The sequence below is a fragment of the Oryctolagus cuniculus genome, chromosome 20 (assembly GCF_964237555.1).
Source record: "Oryctolagus cuniculus chromosome 20, mOryCun1.1, whole genome shotgun sequence".
Classification (NCBI taxonomy): Eukaryota; Metazoa; Chordata; class Mammalia; order Lagomorpha; family Leporidae; genus Oryctolagus; species Oryctolagus cuniculus.
The window spans coordinates 44175249-44198003 of record NC_091451.1 but is presented as its reverse complement, the minus strand read 5'-3'; the positions used below and the strand labels follow the sequence as shown (position 1 = coordinate 44198003).

At 68.2% G+C, this 22755-nt stretch overlaps 1 protein-coding gene across 6 annotated transcripts in view; it reads left to right on the top strand.

Annotated features, from left to right (window-relative positions):
* BEGAIN (brain enriched guanylate kinase associated) overlaps positions 1 to 21037 on the top strand; it is a 33798-nt gene extending 12761 nt beyond the window's left edge. For 4 of the 6 annotated variants that reach the window (XM_051830836.2, XM_070065399.1, XM_051830839.2 and 1 more), the window contains exons 2-7: positions 873 to 901; positions 14193 to 14354; positions 14850 to 14916; positions 15546 to 15653; positions 17978 to 18061; positions 18966 to 21037. In XM_051830836.2, coding sequence (XP_051686796.1) covers positions 873 to 901; positions 14193 to 14354; positions 14850 to 14916; positions 15546 to 15653; positions 17978 to 18061; positions 18966 to 20324 — 1809 coding nt within the window. In that variant the 3' untranslated portion in view covers positions 20325 to 21037. Of the gene's footprint in view, positions 1 to 250; positions 394 to 872; positions 902 to 14192; positions 14355 to 14849; positions 14917 to 15545; positions 15654 to 17977; positions 18062 to 18965 lie in introns of those variants that run through there. The other 2 variants (XM_051830838.2, XM_051830840.2) reach the window with 2 other exon arrangements.
* Positions 21038 to 22755: the final 1718 nt, after the last annotated feature.

The following is a 22755-nucleotide window of genomic DNA, read 5'->3' as shown; positions in this document are numbered from 1 at the left end:
CCCCCGCGCGGAAAGACGGGGCCCAGCCCCCGGGAGCGGCCTCTCGCGGGCGGCGGGGAGCCTGCCCCGCGCCCCCCGCTGCACGCAGGAAGTGCGATCCCGCCAGGGCCGCCCGCGGTGCCCGCCGCGCTCCGGCGCCCACAGGGTTAACAGCGGCGGGTGGGTTCCCTCCCCCCGCCCGGCGCGCGGAGGGGCTGCGGGGCGGCGCGGGGCTGGGCGGGGAGGGTCTCCCAGCCGCGCGCGGGCGGCTCTGCGCAAGCCCGGCAGGGAGCCCCGCCGGCAAAGCCGGGCGCGCAGGGGTTAACCCCGCAGGCCCGGAACCCCCGAATCCGAGGGCAGCGGGGTCCCCGCCTGAGAAGCCCGGGGTTCTGGACGCCCTCGCACTCGGGTCGTGTGAGTGTCCGCTCCCGCGGTCCCGTGCGACCCCAAACACTCTCCGACTCGCGGATTCTGCGATTCCGGGTCTCGGCTTCCTCCCGGAGGGAGCGCGGGGCGGGAAGGGTTAACGGGTGGGGCGGGGAGCGGCGGGGGCCGCGAACGCCCGAGAGTTCACGCGGTCGGGCCGGGCCCCCTCCTGCGGGCGAGGCCGGGGCGTCCCGCATCCCCGGGCCGGCCCCCTCCTCGCCCCGGGGGGCGTAACTCGGAGCCGGGGCGCGCGGCGGCCCGGGCGGGCTCACCTGTTACTCGGCCGCGGCCCGGAGCGCCCCCCGAGTCACGGGGCCCGTGGCCGGGGCGCGGGAGCGGGGGGCGCGCGGGGCCGGAATTCCCACGGACGGAGGCGCACGGGGTGCCCCGCGGTGCCCGGCTCCGCCCGGCGCGGCCGCCGGGCGCACGCCTCCTGCCCGCTGACCGGCTCCTTTGCTTTCTCGCAGGCCTCTGCCGCAGACATGGAGAAACTCAGGTGAGTGGGGCGACTTCCGCGCCGCGGCGCCGGGCCGGGCGGGGGGCGCGGGGCCGGGGTGGGGGAGGGGCTCCCCGGGCGTCTTTAGGGCCCGTGGCCCGGGTGTGCGCGCCGACAGACAATGGGGCGCCCCGCGCGGGAGCTCCTCGCCGCGGCCCAGGGTGGGGGGCTCAGTCCCCGCCGTTACGCACCGGCTCCCGGGCGCTGGCCGGCCCGCACCCACCCCCGCGGACAGCTGCGTGGTCCCGAGCGGTTAAGTTTCCGCCTCGTGGGGGCGGGGTGGGGGATGGAGTCCTAGCGACTGGCCGAGGCAGGCGCGTTTTGGAGCCATTTTGGGGGAATCCCGCGACAGCGTCTGGGGAGTGTCCCCCGCGGCCTCGCTCCGGTGCTAAACTTTGAGCCCGGGTGGACTCCACTGGGCGCCGTCGCGGCAGGCCTGGCGCCGGCCCACTGGGGTGCTCACGCCATCCTCTCTCCTCGCGTCCGCGGCCACGCTGACCCCTGCTTCGGGAACACCTCTCCCGTGGTGTCCTTCCGGGCCGAGCTGAGGCGGCCTGTGTGGGCGGCAGGCCCGGCTGTGGCTGCTGGGCATCTGAACCTCCTTCCCTGGCCCCTGGCCGGGAGGATCTCCCTGCCCATCGCCCTCCCAGGGTCTCGGGGAGGCAGGTGCACGTGTTCCTCCAAGGGACACAGACCCAGGCTCAGAGGACATGTGCGCGCAGGGTGGGGGGTGCACATTGTCTCCCAGAACCCCCCAGCTGGACATTTAGAGCAGGGTCAGCCCATCCACCCTGGCCTCTGGTTGGGACTGTGGCGCTGCCCGAGGAGCTGGGGCCAGGGTGTCCTGCTCGCTGAGAACCCCAGACCCCAAACCTGAGGCCAGACAGCCCCACGCCCACCTGATGGTGACCCACAAAGCCCGGCTCTGACCCCCCCGCTAGGGCACTCGCTGTCACCCATCACTGGCTGTCATTTCACCCGCACCCTCACCTCGGTGGGCCTGGGAGGGGGCAGGGGCAGGGGCAGAGACTTGAGGGAAAGGTGGCAGGGGGACGGGCTCCGCTCTGGTCCCCCCCCCCCACCGCCCTGCCAAGCTCTTGAGCATTTGCCACTGTGTGCCGGCCACTGGGCACAGAGACCTGGCCCCACCTGGCTGGGACACGGTGGGCAGGTGAGCCCCTGCCCCCCGGGTGGGCTGATTCTGGAGGTGGGTGGTGGTGGCAGGGCCAGGTCCCCGGCTCCTGGGCTGCACTTGTCCTGTGGCTGTTTTGCAGCCGGCAGGGGTCTTGTGGGGCCCTGGCTCAGCAGAGCCCCCTGGAAATGGGGAGGAGGCCTGCCGTGGTCTCCGGCTCATGCAGAGCTGCTGGGGGGGTATCCCTGTCCACACCATTCCCTCCTGGCCCCTAGGGGCTGCCCCAGTGGGTTTCTGTCCTGACCAGGGGTCAGAGGTCCCAGGGCCTCCCCCCGGGGAGGGTTACCGGGCTGGGGGTCCCACAGAGCCAGTCTCGGGCAAGGCCCTGACCTGAGTGGGTTTCTAACTGGCCCCAGGCCACAGGGACAGGTGGAAGCCGACACGAGACACCTCACCTGGGACCTGGTCCCGCCTGCCCGGGCTAGGGCCACTGGACTCAGCCAAGGGAAAAGGCATTCGTGGTCCCAGTCAGGGGCCCACCGCCTGGCCCCAAGAGTGTGGGGTTGGCACGTCTCAGGCTGAGCCTAGCAGGCCCTTGGCCTGGCCACTGTGACCCCTGGGGCTGGCGCTGGCTCCTGGGTGCCACCCCCACACCGTGACTGCCAGCAAGCCGCAGGCTGGTGGAGTGGATGCAGTGGGGGTCTTCCTGCGTTGCTCTGGGGTCCCGGGCTGGGGGGCTGCCCGGAAGTGAGGACAGGCTGAGGCCTGGGGGTGAGTGGGAGTCTCCAGGGGTAGATAGATGCCTTCCATGCGTGGCCCTGGTCCTTCCCAGTGTTCCAAGTGGGCACCCCTGTGCGCAGAGGCTGAGACTGGCCCCACGCACGGTAGGGCTCCCCAGGTCCAGCTGGCACATAGTAGGTATGCAGCCATACCCGGGGTGGTTGATGGCCTAACCTCTGCCCCTGCCTCGTACCTTCCCTGCCTCTGCTGTCCCGGAACCCTCCTGTGTTTGCAGGTTGGCCGGCTCTGCGGCCTGTGTGCTCGGAGCACTGCATCCCTCATCCCTCAGTCACATCCCCCAGTGGGTCCTCTCCGCCCCCGTGCCCTGTCTCTGTGGAGCCGGGATTCCTGCTGCTCACCCAGGGAGGCAGGGCTGGGGGTGCCGGGACGCCCAGCGCCGTCCCAGACTCCCCGGCTCTGAACTGCTGCTGGGTGCCCAGAAAGCCGAGAGTGTCTCCACAGCTGAGTGGTCACATTAGGAGGACCAGCAGCCCTGGACACGAAGCCCCCAGAGGCCCCTCCAGACCCTTCCCAACCCCACCCCACCCTCCCCGCCCAGGGGTCCCTAGGACCCCGACTTCATGGTTAGCGGTTCGCACCTGCTTCTGCGTGTTTGCTGTTGTCATCTGGGCTCTGCACTGTCTTGGCTGGCCTGAGACCTCTCGCCAGCAGAGTCTCCCAGCCCATGCTTTGGGAGGTGGGCTTTTCCCCCCCAACAACGGTCCGGTTATGGGGGCGCCCTTGGCGACTCGTGGGTACAGGGCGCTCCCAGGCATCTCGGCTACACTGGGCGTTCGTTGCTAGGGCTGGGCAGGTGCCAGCCTGGACCCCGGGGGCACAGAACAAGTGTGCCGGGCCCCCAGCACAGCTCTGGGACTGCTGGCCCGCAGGGCGGCCTGTGCTCAGCCGTGGAGCTAAGGCCCAAGGCTCCGGGTGCTTCTCTTGTCGCTGTCCCCCGCCGCGCTGGCCCCGGTTCCCACCTGTCCGGGTGTCCCCCACCTGGCTGGCGGAGCTCCTGGGCACTGCTTGTCTGTTTTGCCTGGTGGTGGCTGACTTGTGGCTGCTGAAGGGCTCTTTGGGGGAACGGGAGTTCTTGGTTTGACTTTTGTGGAGTGTCTGGGCTTCGCTTTTCGCTGAGAGCTTTGTGTGCCTTGTGTCCAGAACCTTCCATGGCGCGGGGGCCTTTGGTGCCCCGCAGGTGGTCTCGGTGCGAGACACGGCCTTGGGCGTGGTTTCTGTGTTCTCCTGTGTGCATACGGGACTGCTGGAGCCCACCCTCTGGGATTCACTCCTGTTGCCCGGCCTGTGCCAGCTGCTGCGGCCCAGCTGGAGACGCTAAGGAGACACGCCAGGCCCGTGTCCTGGAGACAGCGACAGACGGCTCTCACGGTTGTCCCAGGGTCCCCATCCTCAGAGCCGTGTCAGTGTGCGGCCTGAAGCCTGGTGCTGAGATGCACCTGCAGGACCTGCTCCCCCAACCCCAGTGCAGCGCCCAGCCCCACCCCCACCCTGCACCTGCCCTGCCCCCCTCCCTGGGGGGACCCTGCTCTCCCCGGGAGTCTCCCAGCCCTGGCCTTTAGCTCGTCGCTCCTGCTTTCATTGCTGTCTGTTAAGCACCACTGTGTACCAGAGGCCATGGTAGGCGCTGGGGAGATGGCAGTGACCAACACAGGCAGAAATCCCCTGGGTGGGAGAGACAGGACTCGTTTCTAAATAAGTAATGGCCACAAGCACAAGACAGGAGGGCAAGTGTGCGTGCCTGTGTGCATGTGTGTGCATGTACATGTGTGTGCTTGTGCATGTATGTGTGTGCACATGTGTTTGCGTGTACATGTATGCGTGCACATATAGGTGTGTACATGTGTGCTTGTGTGCACCTACCCACACGTACATGTGCATGTATGTACCAGCATTGCGTGTACATGTATATTTGTATGCACACGCCTGTGTGTGCACTTGTACATATGTGTGCCTGTACCTGTGTGTGTGCATGTGTATATGTATGTGTGTGTGCCTGTGTGTGCGTGAATTCTGTGTGTGTATTGTGTATGTGTGTGTGCGTGTACCTGTGTGTGTATGCATGCATGTGTGTGCTTGTGTGCCTCTGTGTGTGTGCGTGTGTGCGCTTGTGTGCCTCTGTGTGTGTGCGTGTGTGCCTCTGTGTGTATGCGTGTAGCTCTGTGTGTGTATGCATGCATGTGTGTGCGTGTGTGCCTCTGTGTGTGTGCGTGTGTACCTCTGTGTGTGTGCGTGTGTACCTCTGTGTGTGTGCGTGTGTGCCTCTGTGTGTATACATGTAGCTCTGTGTGTGTATGTGTGCATGTGCGTGCGTGTGTGCCTCTGTGTGTGTGCGTACCTCTGTGTGTGTGCATGTGTGCCTCTGTGTCTGTGTGTGTGTGCCTCTGTGTGTGTGTGTACCTCTGTGTGTGCATGTGTGCCTCTGTGTGTGTGCGTGTACCTCTGTGTGTGCATGTGTGCCTCTGTGTGTGTGCATGTGTACTTCTGTGTGTGTGTGCCTCTGTGTGTGTGCATGTGTACCTCTGTGTGTGTGTGCCTCTGTGTGTGTGCATGTAGCTCTGTGTGTGTGCATGTGTGCCTCTGTGTGTGCGTGTGTGCCTCTGTGTGTGTGTGTGTGTAGCTGGGTGTGTCGGCTGTGATTTGGCTCCTCAAGGCCTGGAAAGCTCTTGAGAAGGTGCCCAGGGAAGGACCCGAGCAGGTGTGCAGGTGTCTGGAGGCGGGCGGGCATCAGGGCAGGGTCTGCTGACCGCCCTGGCGGAGCCCTGTGTCCCTGCCCGTCGCGTAGGTGAAGGAGGACGTGGCAGGCTGGGCCCGAATAGGGAGCAGAAGAGGATTTCTGGGCTGGGGCCAGGGGCCGGCTCTGCCGCCCCCCATGGCTGACTGCTTTCCCTGGCCGTGCACACCCCTGGCTCCCAGGAGGCCGTGCCTCATGGGTGCCTCTCAGCCTCCTGGCTCAGGCCTGCTTGGGCTGCCGGCTGCCACGCCCACTGTCCCCTCCCTCCCTCCCTTCATCTCCCCAACAGCAGAGGCCCCCAGCTGGGCGGGGCTGTGCTGCTGAAACTGGACACCCAGCAGGACCACAGCAGGCAGCGTGGCTGGGCCTCACCAGGTGGGGGCCTTTACCAGTGGGAGGCAGGCAGGGTGCTGCTGGGAGGCGAGGACCTGAGACACTGGCAGCTGAGGGTGCCTGACCCGCAGCAGCTCGGAGGCTGTCGACGTGGGGCGGGGCCCCCAGGACAACCTGGAGGTGTCTGGGGCTGCGGGAAGCTGAGCTGGCTTCTGCCCCTACCCCGGCATGGGGAGATGGAGGCCGGGAGGCTAAGGCGGCGAGCCGGGGACGGTGGCAGGGCAGTGGGTCCCGACGTGCACCTGCTCCCGGGCTGGCTACCCGGGCCCACCTCACCCCATCAGGAAAACTGCCTGCCCACAGGTGACCCCTGTGACCCCTCGTGGAGCTGACGCAGGCACGGAGGGGAGACACACAGGCCAGGGGAGGTCGCAGTGGTCACAGACGCCACTTTGGGCTTTCACTGCAGGTGGGGAACCCGAGCCCAGCGAGGCAGCCGCCGCCTCTGCCTGCAGCCCCCTGCGGCCAGGATGAACTGGCCAGCGACGGTTCTCCCTCCAGGCCGGCCTTCACCCTGGAGGCTGTCGGGTGTGTGTGTGTGTGCATGCGTGTGTGTGTGTGACACGCAGAGATGTGCAGTGGCTGGGGTTGAGGGTGGAGCGGGGCCGGCGGGGGGCCCAGGGCATCCCCTAGAGGCCTGCAGATCTGCACGAGGGGGCTGGGGCGCTGGCCGGCAGCACGAGGTCCTTGCTGTGCACCCCAGGCCAGGATTTGCACTGAGATCCCCCACGCTGGAGGGGACAGCCCCCCGCCCAGCGCGGGCCCATTAATAAGTGTGCCCACGTCTGTCAGCAGCGGTGAGCAGGCTGGCGGGAGGTCAGATCAGCAAAGCCAGTGTGGGCTCCTTGGTAATGACCCTGGTGATCCGAGTGTGGCAGGCCGCCCCTTCTACCTGGGCGCTGGGGGGGGGGGTGCAGGGCTGGGAGGTTAATCGGGGCCCCACGGGGAACTCGTTGCTGGCTGTGGCCCCCCTGTGGCCTCCCCAGGCACCTCCAGGTGTCCCCGCTCTGTGTAGAGGGGTGATCCACCGGGCAGAGCCGGCTCCGTGGCACGCAGGGGACAACGCTCGGTGGGATGGGAGCGAGGAAGCCGAGACTGCCAGGACACGCACCACCCCAGGGCAGGAAACCGGCAGCGCGTGGGGGGCGAGAGAGGTTCGCCGGGTGGGAGCGTGGCCCAGGTTTGCATGCCAGACAGAACCATCTGGAAGGCAGGGGACGCTGAGGGCTCAGGCAAGGGGAGGCTGGAGCCGCGCCCAGTGAGCTGTGTGTAGTGCCAGGCAGGTGGACACTGGCGGCGGCGGGGGGGGGGGGCACAGAGTGCAGTTGGCTGCGCTGTCTCAGTGGGCGGGGCATCGAGGGCCTGGGATGGGCGTGGCTGCAGGGAGGAGTGTCAGGTGGTCCCTCCAGGAAGTGCAGGAGGGACCCCCCCATGTGGGTGCAGGTGTTGGAAGCGGGGTTCCCGCATTGGTAAAGGCACCGCAGGGGGCACTGTGGGGCCGCGGGTCAGCTCTCTCCCTCCGGGGTGTACCGCTGGGGCGTCCGTGGTGGTGCCCCCGCTCAGCTCCGTTCAGCACGTGTTGGTTGCTCTTTCCGTGTGCCAGGCCCTGTGCTGGGGGCCCAGGTGTCACCTATGTCCCCTGTGGGTCCCACGGCTGGAAGCAGGGGTCAGAAGGCCTGCGTGGGGTCTCCCCTGACTCACACGTGGAGTTGTCATGTGACTGCACGGATCCTTGCTCGGGACCCAGGCCCAATGATGGGGACACTGAAGGTCATGGCTTGCGGGGGGGAGGGATGAGGGGAGGCCCCACTGTCCTAGGCAGCCCTGCTCCCAGCCACCTGTAGACCCTCAGCCATGTCTGTCTTCTGGCACCGAGTCCCTGGCTTCCCCTTCCGGGTCTTTCCTGGGCCGCTCTGCCGGGCGCTGGGGCCGACTGTGTTCTCCTGCGCCCTGCCTGCTTCCCGGTGCTGCCCCTGCACTAGAGGGCTGGAGGGGCAGTCAGGGAGCCCTTCCTGGAGGAGGTGGGTAGAGTCAAGGGAAGGGGGTGCTCCGAGCAGGAGGCGCAGCGCAGGTCAGGGCCCCGTGCGGCTCTGCAGCTGCTCACCCTCCTGCCCCGTTGGTCTGCTTTGCCTCGGCCCGGGCTCTGCGGGTGTGCCTGCCCACGGAGGGCTCCCCAGGACACAGAGGCACGTGGCTGTGCCGTGGCCCAGAGGGCAGCGGGGCAGGGCTGCGGCCGCCTGATAAGATGAGGCGAGATGAGCGCATCCTGCGGCGTCCTGGCCTGGCGAGGGGGAGGGGCAGCGGCGTGGCCGGGGGAGGGAGTCCAGGCGTGTCCCAGGAGTCCCTGCGCCCTGGCAGGTGGCCTGGCTTGAGTCGCAGCTCTGTCCTCCTCCGGCCACCCCTCCTGGCCGGGGCTCCAGGACACACTTGACGTGTGCATGCACTGACACGCACGGACACGCATGCACGGGTGTGCCCACCCGCACGTGCACACGCATCCTGCCCCAGGAGCCGCTGCACTGCAGCCAGGGGTCTCACGGCAGGGCAGGAGGGGCTGAGCCCCGGTAGAATGAGGGGCTGGCCGGTTGCCCCGGGGCCCACCCAGGTCCCAGGGCGTGCCCTCCTCCCACCCCCGAAGGGGGCATCCCCCGGGCCTCCGTCTCCTCCTCGGCGCTGGGCAGAGGCGCGGGGGCCGCGTCGGGAAAAGGGTGACGCTCGGAGTGTGCGTTCACAGCCGAGTCTCGGCGTGCGGGAAGGGACCCTGCGTTCCTCACCTGCCTCATCCGGAAAGTGGGGGTGGAACACACGTGCCCCCAGAGTGGCCCGCGGAGGGGGTGGGCGGGGAGGGACGTGCAGGCCCCCAGCAGGTGTGGAGTGTCCTGCGTGTCCTGACCTGTGTGGTGTGGGACTCGTGCCAGCTCCCTCTTTAGCCGGCCCCAAAGGAGACCAGAGACAGGCCGGTGTGTCAGACCTTGCGGCCGGGAGGCGGCCCCCGCTCAGGGCCACGCGGGGCGGCGGCTGAAGCAGGGCTTTCCAGGGGGCCCCTGGGATGGGGCTGGCTTGGAGCAGGCCAGGGGGCCCGTCCCAGGCCTGAGAAGACAGGGCAGGAGCACCTGTGGCCAGCCCGAGGCCAGCAAGCGTGTGGGGCTTAGGCCGGGTGCCGGGGTGGGGGGCAGGAGCCTGGGGCTCAGGCCGGGAGTCCGGCTGCTGGGTGGGGAGGGGTTAACCTGAGCCCAAGGGAGCCGGTGAGGTGGTGGCACAGGGGACATGGGGACAGAGCCGCCCAGATGAGAGGTGCCTGCAGGGTGTGTGTGTGTGTGTGTGTGTGTGTGTGTGTGACAGGCAGGGTGGCAGGGTGAAGTGTGACCACCGGGCAGGCTGGGAGCGGCATAGTCGCTCGGGGACGCGGGCACAGCGGCTCGGGCCCTTGGCTCACCTGGGACACGGAGGACACAGCCCTGCCCCTCACCGGGAGGACCAGCAGGAAGCACAGCCTGGAGGGAGGGCAGCGGCCGAGCAGAGACCCGTAGGATTCCCAGCAGGACCCTGGGATGGCGCAGGCCGAGATGATGGAGGGAGAGGAGGCAGCCCTCAGCGAGGGGAAACCAGGGCGGGTTGCCTGGAGGAGGTGGCTTTTGAGCAGAGCCTTGTAGGAAAGGGGAGAATCTGGGAATGCGAAGGGGCCGATGGCATTCCTAGGGGAGGGGCAGCGTGGGCCCAGGCCTGGCGCGTGGGGGTGGGGGTGGCCACACACCAGGAAGGAGGTCAGGAGGCAGCGCCCTGGACACGGGGTGCGGCCTGGCCTGCCTGGAGCCCTTCCTCCTCCTCCTCCCGTCTATGAGGGAGTGACGTGGCGCCCCTCCCTGGGCTGGGTGAGGCAGCAGGTGCACCAGCAGGTGCCGGAGCACCCTGGGCTCCCCCCACTCCACCCCTCCCACACTGTGCCAGCTACGTCGGGGGAAGGCAGCTTGCAGTCCTCAGGGGCTCCCCAGGAGCTGGCTCCCCACCGGGGACACCAGCTGGGGGTGACATCAGGCCGGCCGGCCCCAGGCCACGGCCCCACCCGCTGGAGCAGTCGCTTAGCCCAGCGGCCACGCGGGAGTCCCCTGGCTGTCACGCGCTGAGCTCGTCTGCCGTCAGCACCACGCCCACCGGGCTCTTGGCCTGTCCTCCCTTGAGACTTGCTCTGCGTCTGGGGGCAGTGGCTTAACTTCTCTGGGCCCCCACTGCCTCTCCAGGACAAGGCATCCTTCTGCAGGGCCAGGCTGGGCCTTGTCCCTGCTCACACCCACCTGCCGTCTGGTCCAGGGTGGCCGTGGGGAGGGGAGGGTGAAGTGGGCAGCCCTGAGCGAGCCTGCGCACGCGTCAGCCGGCCATGGGGAGGGTGTCACCTGCCCCCGCCCCCCGCCTGGGGAACACATGCCGGGAGCTGCACCCGTGAGGACCCCCAACCCAGCTGGCCGTGTGGACCCCGACCCAGGCCGAGCAGGCCTGCAGGTGGGCACAGGGCACCCAGAAAAGCCCGCCATGGGGGACGCGCTGCCACAGACGAGCCTGAGCCCTCAGAGTGCACGGCCGGACCCTGCCCCTAGGCCCTGTACCCTCGCCCACCCCACCGCCTGGCAGGCGGCAGGAGCCCTCTGGGTCCCAGCAGGGGGCCTCCCCCCCCCCGCCAGTGCTGCGCTCCCTGGGTGCCCTCGTGCTCGGGCCGCCCGGGTCCTCGCCTGCGCTCTGGGACAGGGAACCTGCCTGGTGTCTCCCCGCCCCGCCTGTGTCTGAGTCCAGCTCCCCGGGAATGGGCTGCCCAGAGGGGAGGGCCTCCAGCCAGCGTCAGCCTCGCTGAGCCCCCTCCTCACTTGGGCCCTGCTGGAGGGGAGGAGGGTCCTGGGTCTCTCTGGGCCCGGGCAGGCCCAGCACCTGCCGCTCTTCAGGGGCTTCCCAGGGGCAAGGAGGGAACCGAGAAGCACACACAGACACAGACCGCACACGCACAGAGCTACACACACACAACACAGGTACACATGCATGCATGCCCACACCTACACAGTACACACATGCATGATGCACACATCACAGACACCACACATACATGCACACACAGAGCTGCACATGTGCACACAGACAACACATGTACACACATGCACACATGCCCACACCTACACAGTACACACACACATAGTTCACACATCAGACACCACACACACACAGAGCTGCACACATGCACAGAAACAATACATGCATGATGCACACATCACAAACACCACACATACACACACAGAGTTGCACACGTGCACACAAACAACACATGTACACATGCCCACCCCTACACAGTACACACATGCATGGTTCACACGTCAGACACCACACACATACACACAGAATTGCACACACACAACACATGTATGCATGCCCACACCTACACAGTACACACATGCATGGTTCACACATCACAGACACCACACATGCATACACACAGAGCTGCACACGTGCACACAAACAACACATGTACACACGCATGCATGCCCACACCTACACAGTACACACATGCATGATATACACATCACAGACACCACACACGCATATACACAGAGATGCACACGAGCACATAAATAATACATACATGCATGATGCACACATCACAGACACTACACATGCACACACATAGAACTGCACACATGCACACAAACACATATACACACATACATGCATGCCCACTCCTACACAGTACACACATGCATGGTTCACAGTCACAGATAACACACACAGAGCTGCACATGTGCACACAGATGCATTTACACACATGCATGCCCATACCTACACATGTATGATATACACATCATAGACACCACACACAGAGCTGCACACATGCACACAAACCACACATACATGCATAATATATGCATCATAGACACTGCACATGCACACACAAAGGTGCACACATGCACATGAACACATACACACGTGTGTATGTACATGCATGCCCAAACCTACACAGTACACACACATCACAGACACTACACACACGCGTGTACATAAAGGCACGTGCATGAACACAATACAGCACACGTGCCTATACATACACATCACACACATAACACATACACACTGCATGATGCATACACGCACACATGTACAGCACACATATGATATACACAATGCACATGCGCACACCCATACATATGCACACGATAGACACACCTACAAATGCACAGACAACATAAACACACATGTAACACATGTGCATGTGTATCCGATACACACGCATGCGCCACACTGAGGTTAGGGCCAGGCTGAGGTGTCTTCACCCGGCAGTCACACAGCAGGGCTCCCTGGGCCCCCGGACCCAGGAGGGGCCCCCAGCACACAGCGCCTGGCTCTGGCTGCTCCCAGGCCCTGGCAGCCCCACTCCCATCCTGTGTCCCCCCGACCACCAGCCAGGGACAGCCCTGCTCCCCGGCTGGGGGCCAGGGAAGGGTGCGCCATCCCATTTTACAGACATGGAAACTGAGGCTGCAGCAGGCAGGGCTTGGCTTGCTACCCTGGCACGGTGGCACCGCCCACGTGACACAGACCCAGTGCCCAGCCCAGGCCCTCGGGCGTGGAGGTGGGCGTGGCCTGTGGTCTCTGCTGAGTGTGCGAAGCCAGGGGCCAGCGGCTGGACGTGCGGGTGTGGTGCCCAGGAGGCCCCCGCTGCAGACGGTGGCCCTGCAGAGGGTCAGCGCGTGTCCAGGATGGGGAGATGGGTGCGGGACACATGGGGAGGGCCTGGGTGCTGAGGAGGGGGCTGTGATGTGACGGCTGTGGTGGGGACACGGGGAGGGGACGGGACTGGGGGGCCGCAGAGGCGTGTGCAGGCGCCGCCCCCAGCCGGTGGGCAGGTGCAGGTTCAGGGCCGGGGGCGTGGCCAGCGCAGGGACCGGTCGTGTGGGAGCTGGGCATGAGGGCTGGGCGCGTGGGAGTTGCACAGTCTGCCGTGGGTGACCTGAGGCCATGGGGAGCTGCTGCCCCTCTGGGGGGTGGAGGGTCCCCTGCAGCCAGCCCGCCACCCCGTCACTGCGGCTCCCCGGCACAGGGGGCCCCATTTGTCTTTGTCCCGGCTGTGAGGGCCCGGGCCCAGGCCCAGGGCTGGCCAGGGAGGCGGGGGTCTGACGGACGGGTGTGTGGTTGGGTGTTCGGGCTGGGTGACAGGTCCCAGGGAGGGAGTGTGGGTGGCTGGGGTGAGGGACGAGGACTCAGGACTGAGGTGGCCATGAGGGTGGGCAGACGGGCAGGCCACGCCCTCACTCTGTCCTTGGACACAGAGCTGCCTGTGGCCTGTGACCAAGAGCTCCACGGGGAACAGCCGACCTCTGGGGCAGCCCCGGCTCTGCCTGTTGGGGAGTCACAGGGCACCCACCAGGAAGCAGCCGGGGGCAGTGGGACAACCACGGAGGGCTGCCTGGAGGAAGCAACACCTGAGTCTGGCTGGAGCAGCACAGACTGCGCCATGCGGGCAGCCGGCGGACCTGTGTGGGCAGTCACGTGTGGCACCCGGCCTCCGTGCCCCGACTCGCTGGCTGTGCCACATCCTGTGTGGGACTTCTGGGGGAGCCGCCGCCCCTGCCCGGGGAAGCCCCTCTATTTGTAGTTATTGGTAGCGCGGAGCCGGGGGAGGGGTCCAGGAGTGCTCAGGGGCAGCTGCTGGGCTGCCCATGCGGTGTGGGCTGCTCACAGGGCCAGGGGCTGGGGAGGACCCCGCCCGCCTCGTCCCCTCGCTGGGGCTCAGGCCCGGGGGTCCTGACCGAGCTCCCCCAGCACGCTGGGCTCCTGGGCCCTGCGTCTCCACCATCGTGGCGCCCACAGCTCCTGCCCGGCCCGGCCCCTGCCCGGCTTCAGTCCCCCCGCGTCGGCCGGCCCAGAGGGGGTGTGCTGCATCCCAGGGAGCCCCAGTCTGTGGGCAAAGTGGAGTCTGAAGATGCCCGTCTCAGCCCCTGAGGGCTTCCTGGAGGAGGAGGACTTGAATGGGCCGGGGCTTTGCAGTCTCCACGCACCGTGCAGAAGCCACTTGGGCATGGCCTGGCACCGGCTCTGCCCTGGGCGCAGAGAGGTGACCCGTGTGCTGGGCCACAGCCCGCAGCGGGGAGAGACTGGCCGCTCTGGGCCCCCGCGTCCCCCCTGCCGCTGTGGGGCGCCCCCGCGGGCCGGCCGGGTTCTGGGCGGCTGAGCGCCGCGGCCGCCCCCGCCTGTCGTTGCAGCGCGCTGCAGGAGCAGAGGGGCGAGCTGCGTAAGCGGCTGTCCTACACCACGCACAAGCTGGAGAGGCTGGAGACCGAGTTCGACTCCACCCGCCACTACCTGGAGATCGAGCTGCGCCGCGCGCAGGAGGAGCTGGAGAAAGTCACGGAGAAGCTGCGCAGGTGCGCGCCGCGCCGCGCCGCCCCCCACCCCGCCCGCCCGCCCGCCGCCCCAGACGCCCGGGGCAGCCGGCTCCCAGCTGCTCCTGCGGAGGCTGATGTGCGCGCTGCCCGGGGGCCGGCGCCCCCGTGGACACCAGCTCGGCCCCGGCGCTGCCGCTGGCTGCCTGAGGCACCCCCAGCTGAGCTTCCGCTCCGGCGGGTGGGGCGGTCACACCGTCCCCGCCCCCCCCCCCCCCCCCCCGGCCGGCCGCGGTGCCCCAGGCCCTCAGGCCGCGGCCCAGCCCGCAGTCGGTTTGCAGCTGCCCCTGCGAACTTGCAAGTGGAAACCCCTGGCCTTCCCTTCCCGTCTCCACCGGGGCCTGCAGTGGGGTCCGGGAAAAGACCCCGGGGGAGCTGGGAGGCTGAGCGCACCTGCGGCGGGGCGGGGCTGGTGGGGGCGGGGCCGGCGGGGGGCGGGGCCCGGCGCAGCCCTGACCGCGCTGCCTCCCGCCCCAGGATCCAGAGCAACTACATGGCGCTGCAGCGGATCAACCAGGAGCTGGAAGACAAGCTGTACCGCATGGTGAGGGCCGGCCGCGGCTCTGGGGGCCTGGGGAGGAGGCAGCCTCGCTGCCCAGCCCTGGCCGGTTCTGGGGCCGGCTCTCAGGACCCTGTCTCCTGACACCTCCAGGGCTGAGCAGGCTGAGGGTGCAGTGGGCCCAGGGCTGCTGGCGGGGCACTAGCAGCAGGCGCAAGCACCCCAGGCTGGGGCTGTGGGGCGGGGGGGGACCGGCGCCCTGGGTGAGCCCGACTCCGGGTCTCCTGCCCGCGTGGGTGTGGCGGTGCCCGTCATGTCACCTGCAGAGGCCCCAGCTGATGGGGCTGAGGGACCCCAGCCTGGAGGCCAGGGCTGGTGGCTGGGGCATCCTGGCTGCTGCTGACGTCAGAGGAGGTGCAGGTCTGTGGCGCCGCCCTGGCGTCAGGATAAGAAGCCTCTGCCTGCCTGGTTTGGTCGCAGGCTTGTTTTGTTTCTGAAACTCAGGAGTGGGCGTCGGTTCCCCAGCGCCGGGGGAGGCGGGGCGGGCGCAGGTGCGTGGAGCGCCTGAGCAGGTGCCATCCCCCAGCCGCAGAGAAGCTGAGGCTCGGGCGGCACCTTGGCCCCCTGGGACCCTGGCCGACCACCTCCTCCCCCGCCCCCGCCCCCGCCCCCAGGGCCAGCACTATGAGGAAGAGAAGCGGGCCCTGAGCCACGAGATCGTGGCCCTCAACAGCCACCTGCTGGAGGCCAAGGTCACCATCGACAAGCTGTCGGAGGACAACGTGAGTCAGGGCGGCTCTGCCTCTCGGGGCTCTGAGGCCTTGGGGGACGGGTGGGGCACAGGGCAGGGCCTCCCTGGGGCAGGACCCGTGTTGGGGAACACGAGGCCTTGTTACCCCACGCGGGGTCAGGACGCCCGCTGTTGGCCAGCTCCTGTGTCGCGTCAGAGCTGCGTGGCCCTGTGAGATGGGCCCAGCCCCCCCCCCCCCGCTCCTGACGGCTGGCCACGCGCTCCGTCAGTAGCGCCTGCTCCCTGCGTGCGAGCCACCCTGGCAGGTGGGGTGGGGAGCACGGTCGCATGGCGGACCCCCAGGCGGCGCAGCAGGCAGGCACCTGGGCCAGCACCGTTCCCCAGGGGGCTGCTTGCACCAGGTCTGAAGGAGGTGAGGGAGGGAGGCGCTGGGCTGCCGAGACGGTGGGTGGGCGCCCCTGGGGCTGGGCTGCAGCCTGAGAGCTGGGCGCCACTGCAGGTGTGTGAGCTGAGCAGCCAGTGAGCATGGGCCCGCAGGGGGCAGGGTGGTGGTCAGCCCGCGGGCGCAGGCTGTGTGAGGACAGGCGGGCAGGCTGCTGTGAGGACAGGCGGGCAGGCTGCTGTGAGGACAGGCGGGCAGGGTGGGGGCTCAGCCCGCGGGGGGCAGGGTGGTGGGCTCAGCCCACGGGAGGGCAGGGTGGTGTGGCTAAGCTCACGGGGGGGCAGGGTGGTGGGCTCAGCCCGCGGGGGGGCAGGGTGGTGTGGCTAAGCTCACGGGGGGGCAGGGTGGTGGGCTCAGCCCATGGCGTGGCAGGGTGGTGGGCTCAGCCCGCGGGGGGCAGGGTGGTGTGGCTCAGCCCACGGGGGGGCAGGGTGGTGTGGCTCAGCCCGCGGGGGCGCAGGGTGGTGTGGCTAAGCTCACGGGGGCGCACGGTGGTGGGCTCAGCCCGCGGGGGGCAGGGTGGTGGGCTCAGCCCGCGGGGGGGCAGGGTGGTGTGGCTCAGCTCACGGGGGGGCAGGGTGGTGTGGCTCAGCTCACGGGGGGGCGCAGGGTGGTGTGGCTCAGCCCGCGGGGGCGCAGGGTGGTGTGGCTAAGCTCACGGGGGGGCAGGGTGGTGTGGCTAAGCTCACGGGGGCGCAGGGTGGTGTGGCTAAGCTCACGGGGGCGCAGGGTGGTGTGGCTAAGCTCACGGGGGGGCAGGGTGGTGTGGCTCAGCCTGCGGGGGGGCAGGGTGGTGTGGCTCAGCTCACGGGGGCGCAGGGTGGTGTGGCTCAGCCCGCGGGGGGGGGGCAGGGTGGTGTGGCTAAGCTCACAGGGGGGCAGGGTGGTGTGGCTCAGCCCACGGGGGCGCAGGGTGGTGTGGCTCAGCCCACGGGGGTGCAGGGTGGTGTGGCTCAGCCCACGGGGGTGCAGGGTGGTGTGGCTAAGCTCACGGGGGCGCAGGGTGGTGTGGCTCAGCCCACGGGGGTGCAGGGTGGTGTGGCTCAGCCCACGGGGGGGCAGGGTGGTGTGGCTCAGCCCACGGGGGGGCAGGGTGGTGTGGCTAAGCCCACGGGGGGGCAGGGTGGTGTGGCTAAGCTCACAGGGGGGGGCAGGGTGGTGTGGCTAAGCTCACGGGGGGGCAGGCTGGTGTGGCTCAGCCCACGGGGGTCTTGGGGTCTGGGGTCCTGGAGGTTGGTGCCAAGGGGGCAGAGGAAGGGGAGCGTGGGTCCCTGGCCAGCTGGCCGTGGGCGGAGCGTGGCCACGTCACCACGAATGCTGGTGGCCTGGTGGCTCATGGGGTCTGCGGGCGGGACCCCAGGCCTGGGGGCTCCTGGGCGGGTGGGAAGGGAAGATCCAGCCACAGGCACATGCAACAGAGATTTCCAGAGACCAACGTAAACCCTTGCATTCCTACTGTTTGCATCTGTTTTCCGCTCAGGAGGCTGAGCCAGTCCCCGCCAGGACCTGGGGGTCACTCACCTGCCCCAGCCCCTGCCCAGCCACGCAGCCAGCTCTGTGGCCAGGACACGCTGAGAAAGGGGCACACGTGGCGGGCCCGAGATACGCCCGGCACTGGAGGGCTCTGGCAGGCTGGGGCCAGGGAGACCAGGCCCCCGTTCCACCACCGTGCCCTGTCCCCCCGTAACGGGTTCCCACCTCTGCAGGGCCCACGGGCCCCCGCGTGGGGCGGCTGCAGCCCTGCCTACCCCCAGCAGCTCCAGGTCAGGGTAAGGCCCGTTCTGCAGGCGAGAGCGTGAAGCAGCCGGGGCGGACGGAGCCCCCGCCAGCCCGCGGCCCCGCCAGCCCGCGGCCCCGCCGGAGGGCCCCTCGGTGCGGGCGGGCCGCGCCCAACGCCGTCTCTTGTCTTTTAGGAGCTCTATAGGAAGGACTGCAATCTAGCGGCCCAGCTGCTGCAGTGCAGCCAGACCTACGGCGGGGTCCATAAGGTGTCCGAGGTAACGTGGGCCCCGCCCCGCAGCCAGGCCCCGCCCCCGCCCCACCCGCGGCCGTCCCTGCCCTTGAGGAGGAAGCTGCTGGGTGAGCCTGGGCCCCTCAGCCCCTCCTGGACCCGCCTGCCACACGGCCCAGAGGCCGGGCTGCCCGGTGCCCCCCTTTTCCAGGGGCTGAGCCCAGGCTCCGCCCCCCGTCCTCCAGGGTACACCTCACAGCAGCCCACGATCGGCAGTGTCCGACTCAGAGACAGGAAAGCTGCCTTCAGCAAGGGGGCTTTGGCCACGGCCGTGGGGTGAACAGGCAGCAGAGGCAGGGCTCCGACCAGGCAGAGCCCCCCACCCGCGTGTGGCAGCCTACACAGGCCCTAGACGCCCACCCCTACAGGCAGGCTCCCTCCTGGGCCTCATCTGCATCCCCCGCCCTGGGCCTCGGCCACACCTAAGACACGCACAAAATAGATCAAACAGTAGTGGGACGGCCCCCCTCCCCGCACCGTGGCCAGGCCCTGGTGCGGAGGCCGTGGGGCGCCTGGCCCTGGCCCGTCGATCTTTGTTGCATGTGTTTCTGAGTCTGTCTCGTTCCGGGCACCCGGGCAGTGTGCCTGGGGCCGGGGCGCCAGCAGAGCCCACAGGCCTGGGGGAGGAGCCGAGCGCCCGTGGGGCAGGCCGGCGGGCAGGCTTCCGGCTCGTCTGGCCCGTGGCAGCCTCTGGGCTCTGCTGGGCCCCGCTGGCGTGGGGCGGGGTGGGTGGAAGTGTCCGGCGGGCCCCCGCAAGGGCTGCCACTGTGTGAAGTGAGAAGCCCGGGCGGGTCCCGTCCGTCCGTCTGTCCGTCTGTCGTGTGGGTCACGTCCGTCACCGTGGTCCTCGGCCGCGCGCTGACTGCGACTCCTGCTCGCGCCCGTTCCAGCTGCCCTCGGACTTCCAGGAGCGCGTGAGCCTGCACCTGGAGAAACACGGCTGCAGCCTGCCCGCCCCGCTCTGCCACCCGGCCTACGCCGACAGCGTCCCCACCTGCGTCATCGCCAAGGTGCTGGAGAAGCCCGACCCCGCCGCCCTCTCCTCCCGCCTGTCTGACGCCTCGGCGCGCGACCTGGCCTTCCGCGACGGGGCCGAGAAGCCGGGCGCGCGGCCCCCCTACAAGGGCGACATCTACTGCAGCGACACGGCCCTCTACTGCCCCGAGGAGCGGCGGCGGGACCGGCGGCCCAGCGTGGACGCGCCCGTGACCGACGTGGGCTTCCTGCGCGCCCAGAACTCCACCGACAGCGCGGCCGAGGAGGAGGAGGAGGCCGAGGCGGCCGCCTTCCCCCCGGGCTTCCGGCGCGAGGCCTTCGCGGGCTACGCGGGCTCGCTGCCCACGTCCAGCTCCTACTCGAGTTTCAGTGCCACGTCGGAGGAGAAGGAGCACGCGCAGGCCAGCACGCTGACCGCCTCGCAGCAGGCCATCTACCTGAACAGCCGCGACGAGCTGTTCGACCGCAAGCCGCCCGCCGCCGCGGCCGCCGCCGCCTACGAGGGCAGCCCTCGCTTTGCCAAGGCCACGGCCGCCGTGGTGGCCCCACTGGAGGCCGAGGTGGCCCCGGGCTTTGGGCGGACCGTGTCCCCGTACCCGGCCGAGCCCTTCCGCTTCCCGGCCTCCCCTGGTCCCCAGCAGGCCCTGATGCCCCCAAACCTGTGGAGCCTGCGGGCCAAGCCAGGGGCCGCGCGGCTCTCCGGGGAGGACGTCCGGGGCCAGTGGCGGCCCCTGAGCGTGGAGGACATCGGCGCCTACTCCTACCCGGCCGGCACCGCGGGCCGCGCCTCGCCCTGCAGCTTCTCCGAACGCTACTACAGCGGGGGCGGCGGGGGCAGCCCGGGCAAGAAGGCCGAGGGCCGCGCCAGCCCCCTCTACGCCAGCTACAAGGCCGACAGCTTCTCCGAGGGTGACGACCTCTCCCAGGGTCACCTGGCCGAGCCCTGCTTCCTGCGGCCGGCCGGCGACCTGAGCCTCAGCCCCGGCCGCACTGCCGACCCCCTCCCCGGCTACGCACCCAGCGAGGGGGATGGCGACAGGCTCGGGGTGCAGTTGTGCGGGGCCGGCAGCAGCCCCGAGCCCGAGCCCGGCTCCAGGGACTCCGTGGAGCCCAGCTCCATGGAGGCCTCCCCAGAGCTGCACCCGGCCGCGCGCCTCAGCCCCCAGCAGGCATTTCCGCGGACTGGCGGCTCGGGGCTGAGCCGCAAAGACAGCCTCACCAAGGCCCAGCTGTACGGCACCCTGCTCAACTGACCACCCGCCGTGGCCGTGGCCATGGCCGTGGCTGTGGGGGCTGCGCCTTGGCGCTCCCCAGGCCCTGCAAGGACCAGGGCCCCTTCCTCCCCGGCAACCCCTCTTCCCCCCACGCCCAACCCCGCAGAGGCTGAGCGGAGGCCCCCACCCCCGCCGTGGAACTTCCACCGAGAGCGTCCCTCGCCGCCGCCCCCTTTTATAAGCGAAACTATTTTTATAGAGAAAAAGGGTCTTTCTTAACGCACCTCGCCGCCAGCTCCCTGACGGCAGCCGTGGCGTTTCCAACACAAAGCTCCTTTGTTTTTTGGGTGAGGCTGCACAGGGGGCCTGCCCCGGGCGGGGGACGGTGACCATACGTGGGGAGGACTCCTCCCCACAGCGAGCCAGAGACTGGGGACCCCGAGTTCTGTCCGCAGGAAGGGAACCGAAGCCACCGAGGAGACGACTGCTCTTAAACTCCCACCGCGTGGCCAGCACCCCACCCCTGAGCTCTCGGTGGCCCGGAGCCCCGAGAGGGGCCGGGGTGAGTCCCAGAACGGCCGGTGCTCCCTCCTCCCCCGCCAGCCGCCCCCGCCACCGTGGTACTCTACCTCAGACGTATGAGGCACTCCAGCCCCTGTCCCAAGCTTGCGTCCCGTCCGTGGTGCATGCGTCCTGACTGTGTTTTGCACTCATCAATAAAGACATCAGTGGAAAGCCCTCGGCTCGTTCTTGGCCCTGCTGCCCCTGGCCTGGGCTCCCTCCCTGCGGCCATGGCGGGCCCCGCCCCAGCGCTCGGGCAGGTGCCACTCTACTGGCTGCCGGTCCGCCCCTGCCTCCCTCCCTCTGCTTCCTCCTGGAGTGGACGCCTTAGGATTTCCTGAAAAAGGAAGCCCCCTGCCTCGCGCCCCATCCTGGAGGGAACGCGGTGCGCGCTTCCTCACAGCTCCCGGCGGGTGCGGCTGCCCCGTCCCTGGCTCCCTGAGGACGTCTTGTGTCCCCAGCTGTTAAGCAGCTGCTTTGTCTCTGGTTTGCTGCTGGTTCCCTGCGGTGGGTGTTGGTGTGGGTGGACCGCCTGCTGCACACTCACCAGAGTCTCGCGTCCGTCAGGCGCTGTATTTAATGCCTGGAAAATGCTCACTTTTCTAAGCATTTCCCATCCCTCTCCTGTCCTCGGGGCTGCCCGCAGGCTGCTGTGTCTGCCGCCCACTTCTCTGTCTCCCAATTCTGGCTCACCTGGCTGCAATCCACATAATGTGTCTTGCAGTTCACACACGTCTTCTGCGTCCATTCAGCTGACAAACACCGCCACTGAGTTTCTGGTCTCGGTTACGAGTTTTGCATTTCTGAGTCGCTTGGTTGTGTTACAGACCCACTGTGCTACTTTCAAGGCGTCCTGTCCCCTGAGGACAGCCATTCCACGAGCGGCACCATGTTCCTGCCCATGTCGCCAGGTTTCTTTGTGTGCCTGGCTCTTTGACAAATGCTCCTTCACGCCCCTTGCCCAGGGGGCTTTATGTCTGCTTCCTCTGACACCTTGGGGACCACCTCTACCCAGGCTCACGCCCGGAAGTTCCCCGGCCCACCCAGCTCTGTGTAGCTCCAGGTGGGCTCTGCCGCTTGTCAGGGGAGCAGGCAGCAGCTCCCAGCTCTGCTGCCTTCACCTGCCTCTGCAGAACAGCCGAGAGCCCAGCCGGCGGCACCTTCAAGCTGGCCCAGGAAGCAGCCCCCTGAGCTGGAGAGGGCGTGGAGGGACTTGGAGGTCTCTCTCGGGCAGCAGGACAGGTGGAACCCAACTCGTCAGCCTGCCCACACAGCGACAGGGCTGTCTCTGGCCTTTGCCTTCCCCCCTGCCCAGCTCCGGCTACTGGGGATCCCTGCGGGTCAGACACCTGTGATCCTGGGCAGCAGGCCTGGGGACGCCCACAGCTTTGCAGCTTTAGCCCAGCAGTGCCTCTCAGATTTGGGGTGCTGATCCCCCAAGATGGCCTCCAGTCCTCACAGTGCCGTCTGGCCCTGGCCAGAGCCACAACTCAGGGCTGGGTGGACAGTGGCTTCTTTGTGGCAGCCTGGCGGTCCACAGGACAGGCCGACCTGGCCGTGCAGTAAAGGGCAAGGGGCTGGCGCTGCACCCCGGGTGTTAGGAAACTGGCGCAGTTTCAGCCAGGTGGCCACATGGCCCAACCGCTGTGGTCAAGCTCCACCCCGTCCTAGTGGGATTCGCTGCTCCTGCCTCCCTGCCCGCCCTCGGGCAAAGTTTTAAAAGGGCCTGTGCCTGACCACAGGGCTCTTGGTTCTGCTCTCGGCTCTCTCAGCTCCTCTCCTCCTCTCTCTCTCTCTCCTCTCTCTCTCTCTCACAGTCTCCTCTCTTTTTCCCTCTTCGCCCTTTCCCTCTGGTCCACTGAGTTTTCCCCAATAAACTCTTTCCCTTACTCCGGCGCTCGGTGTGTTT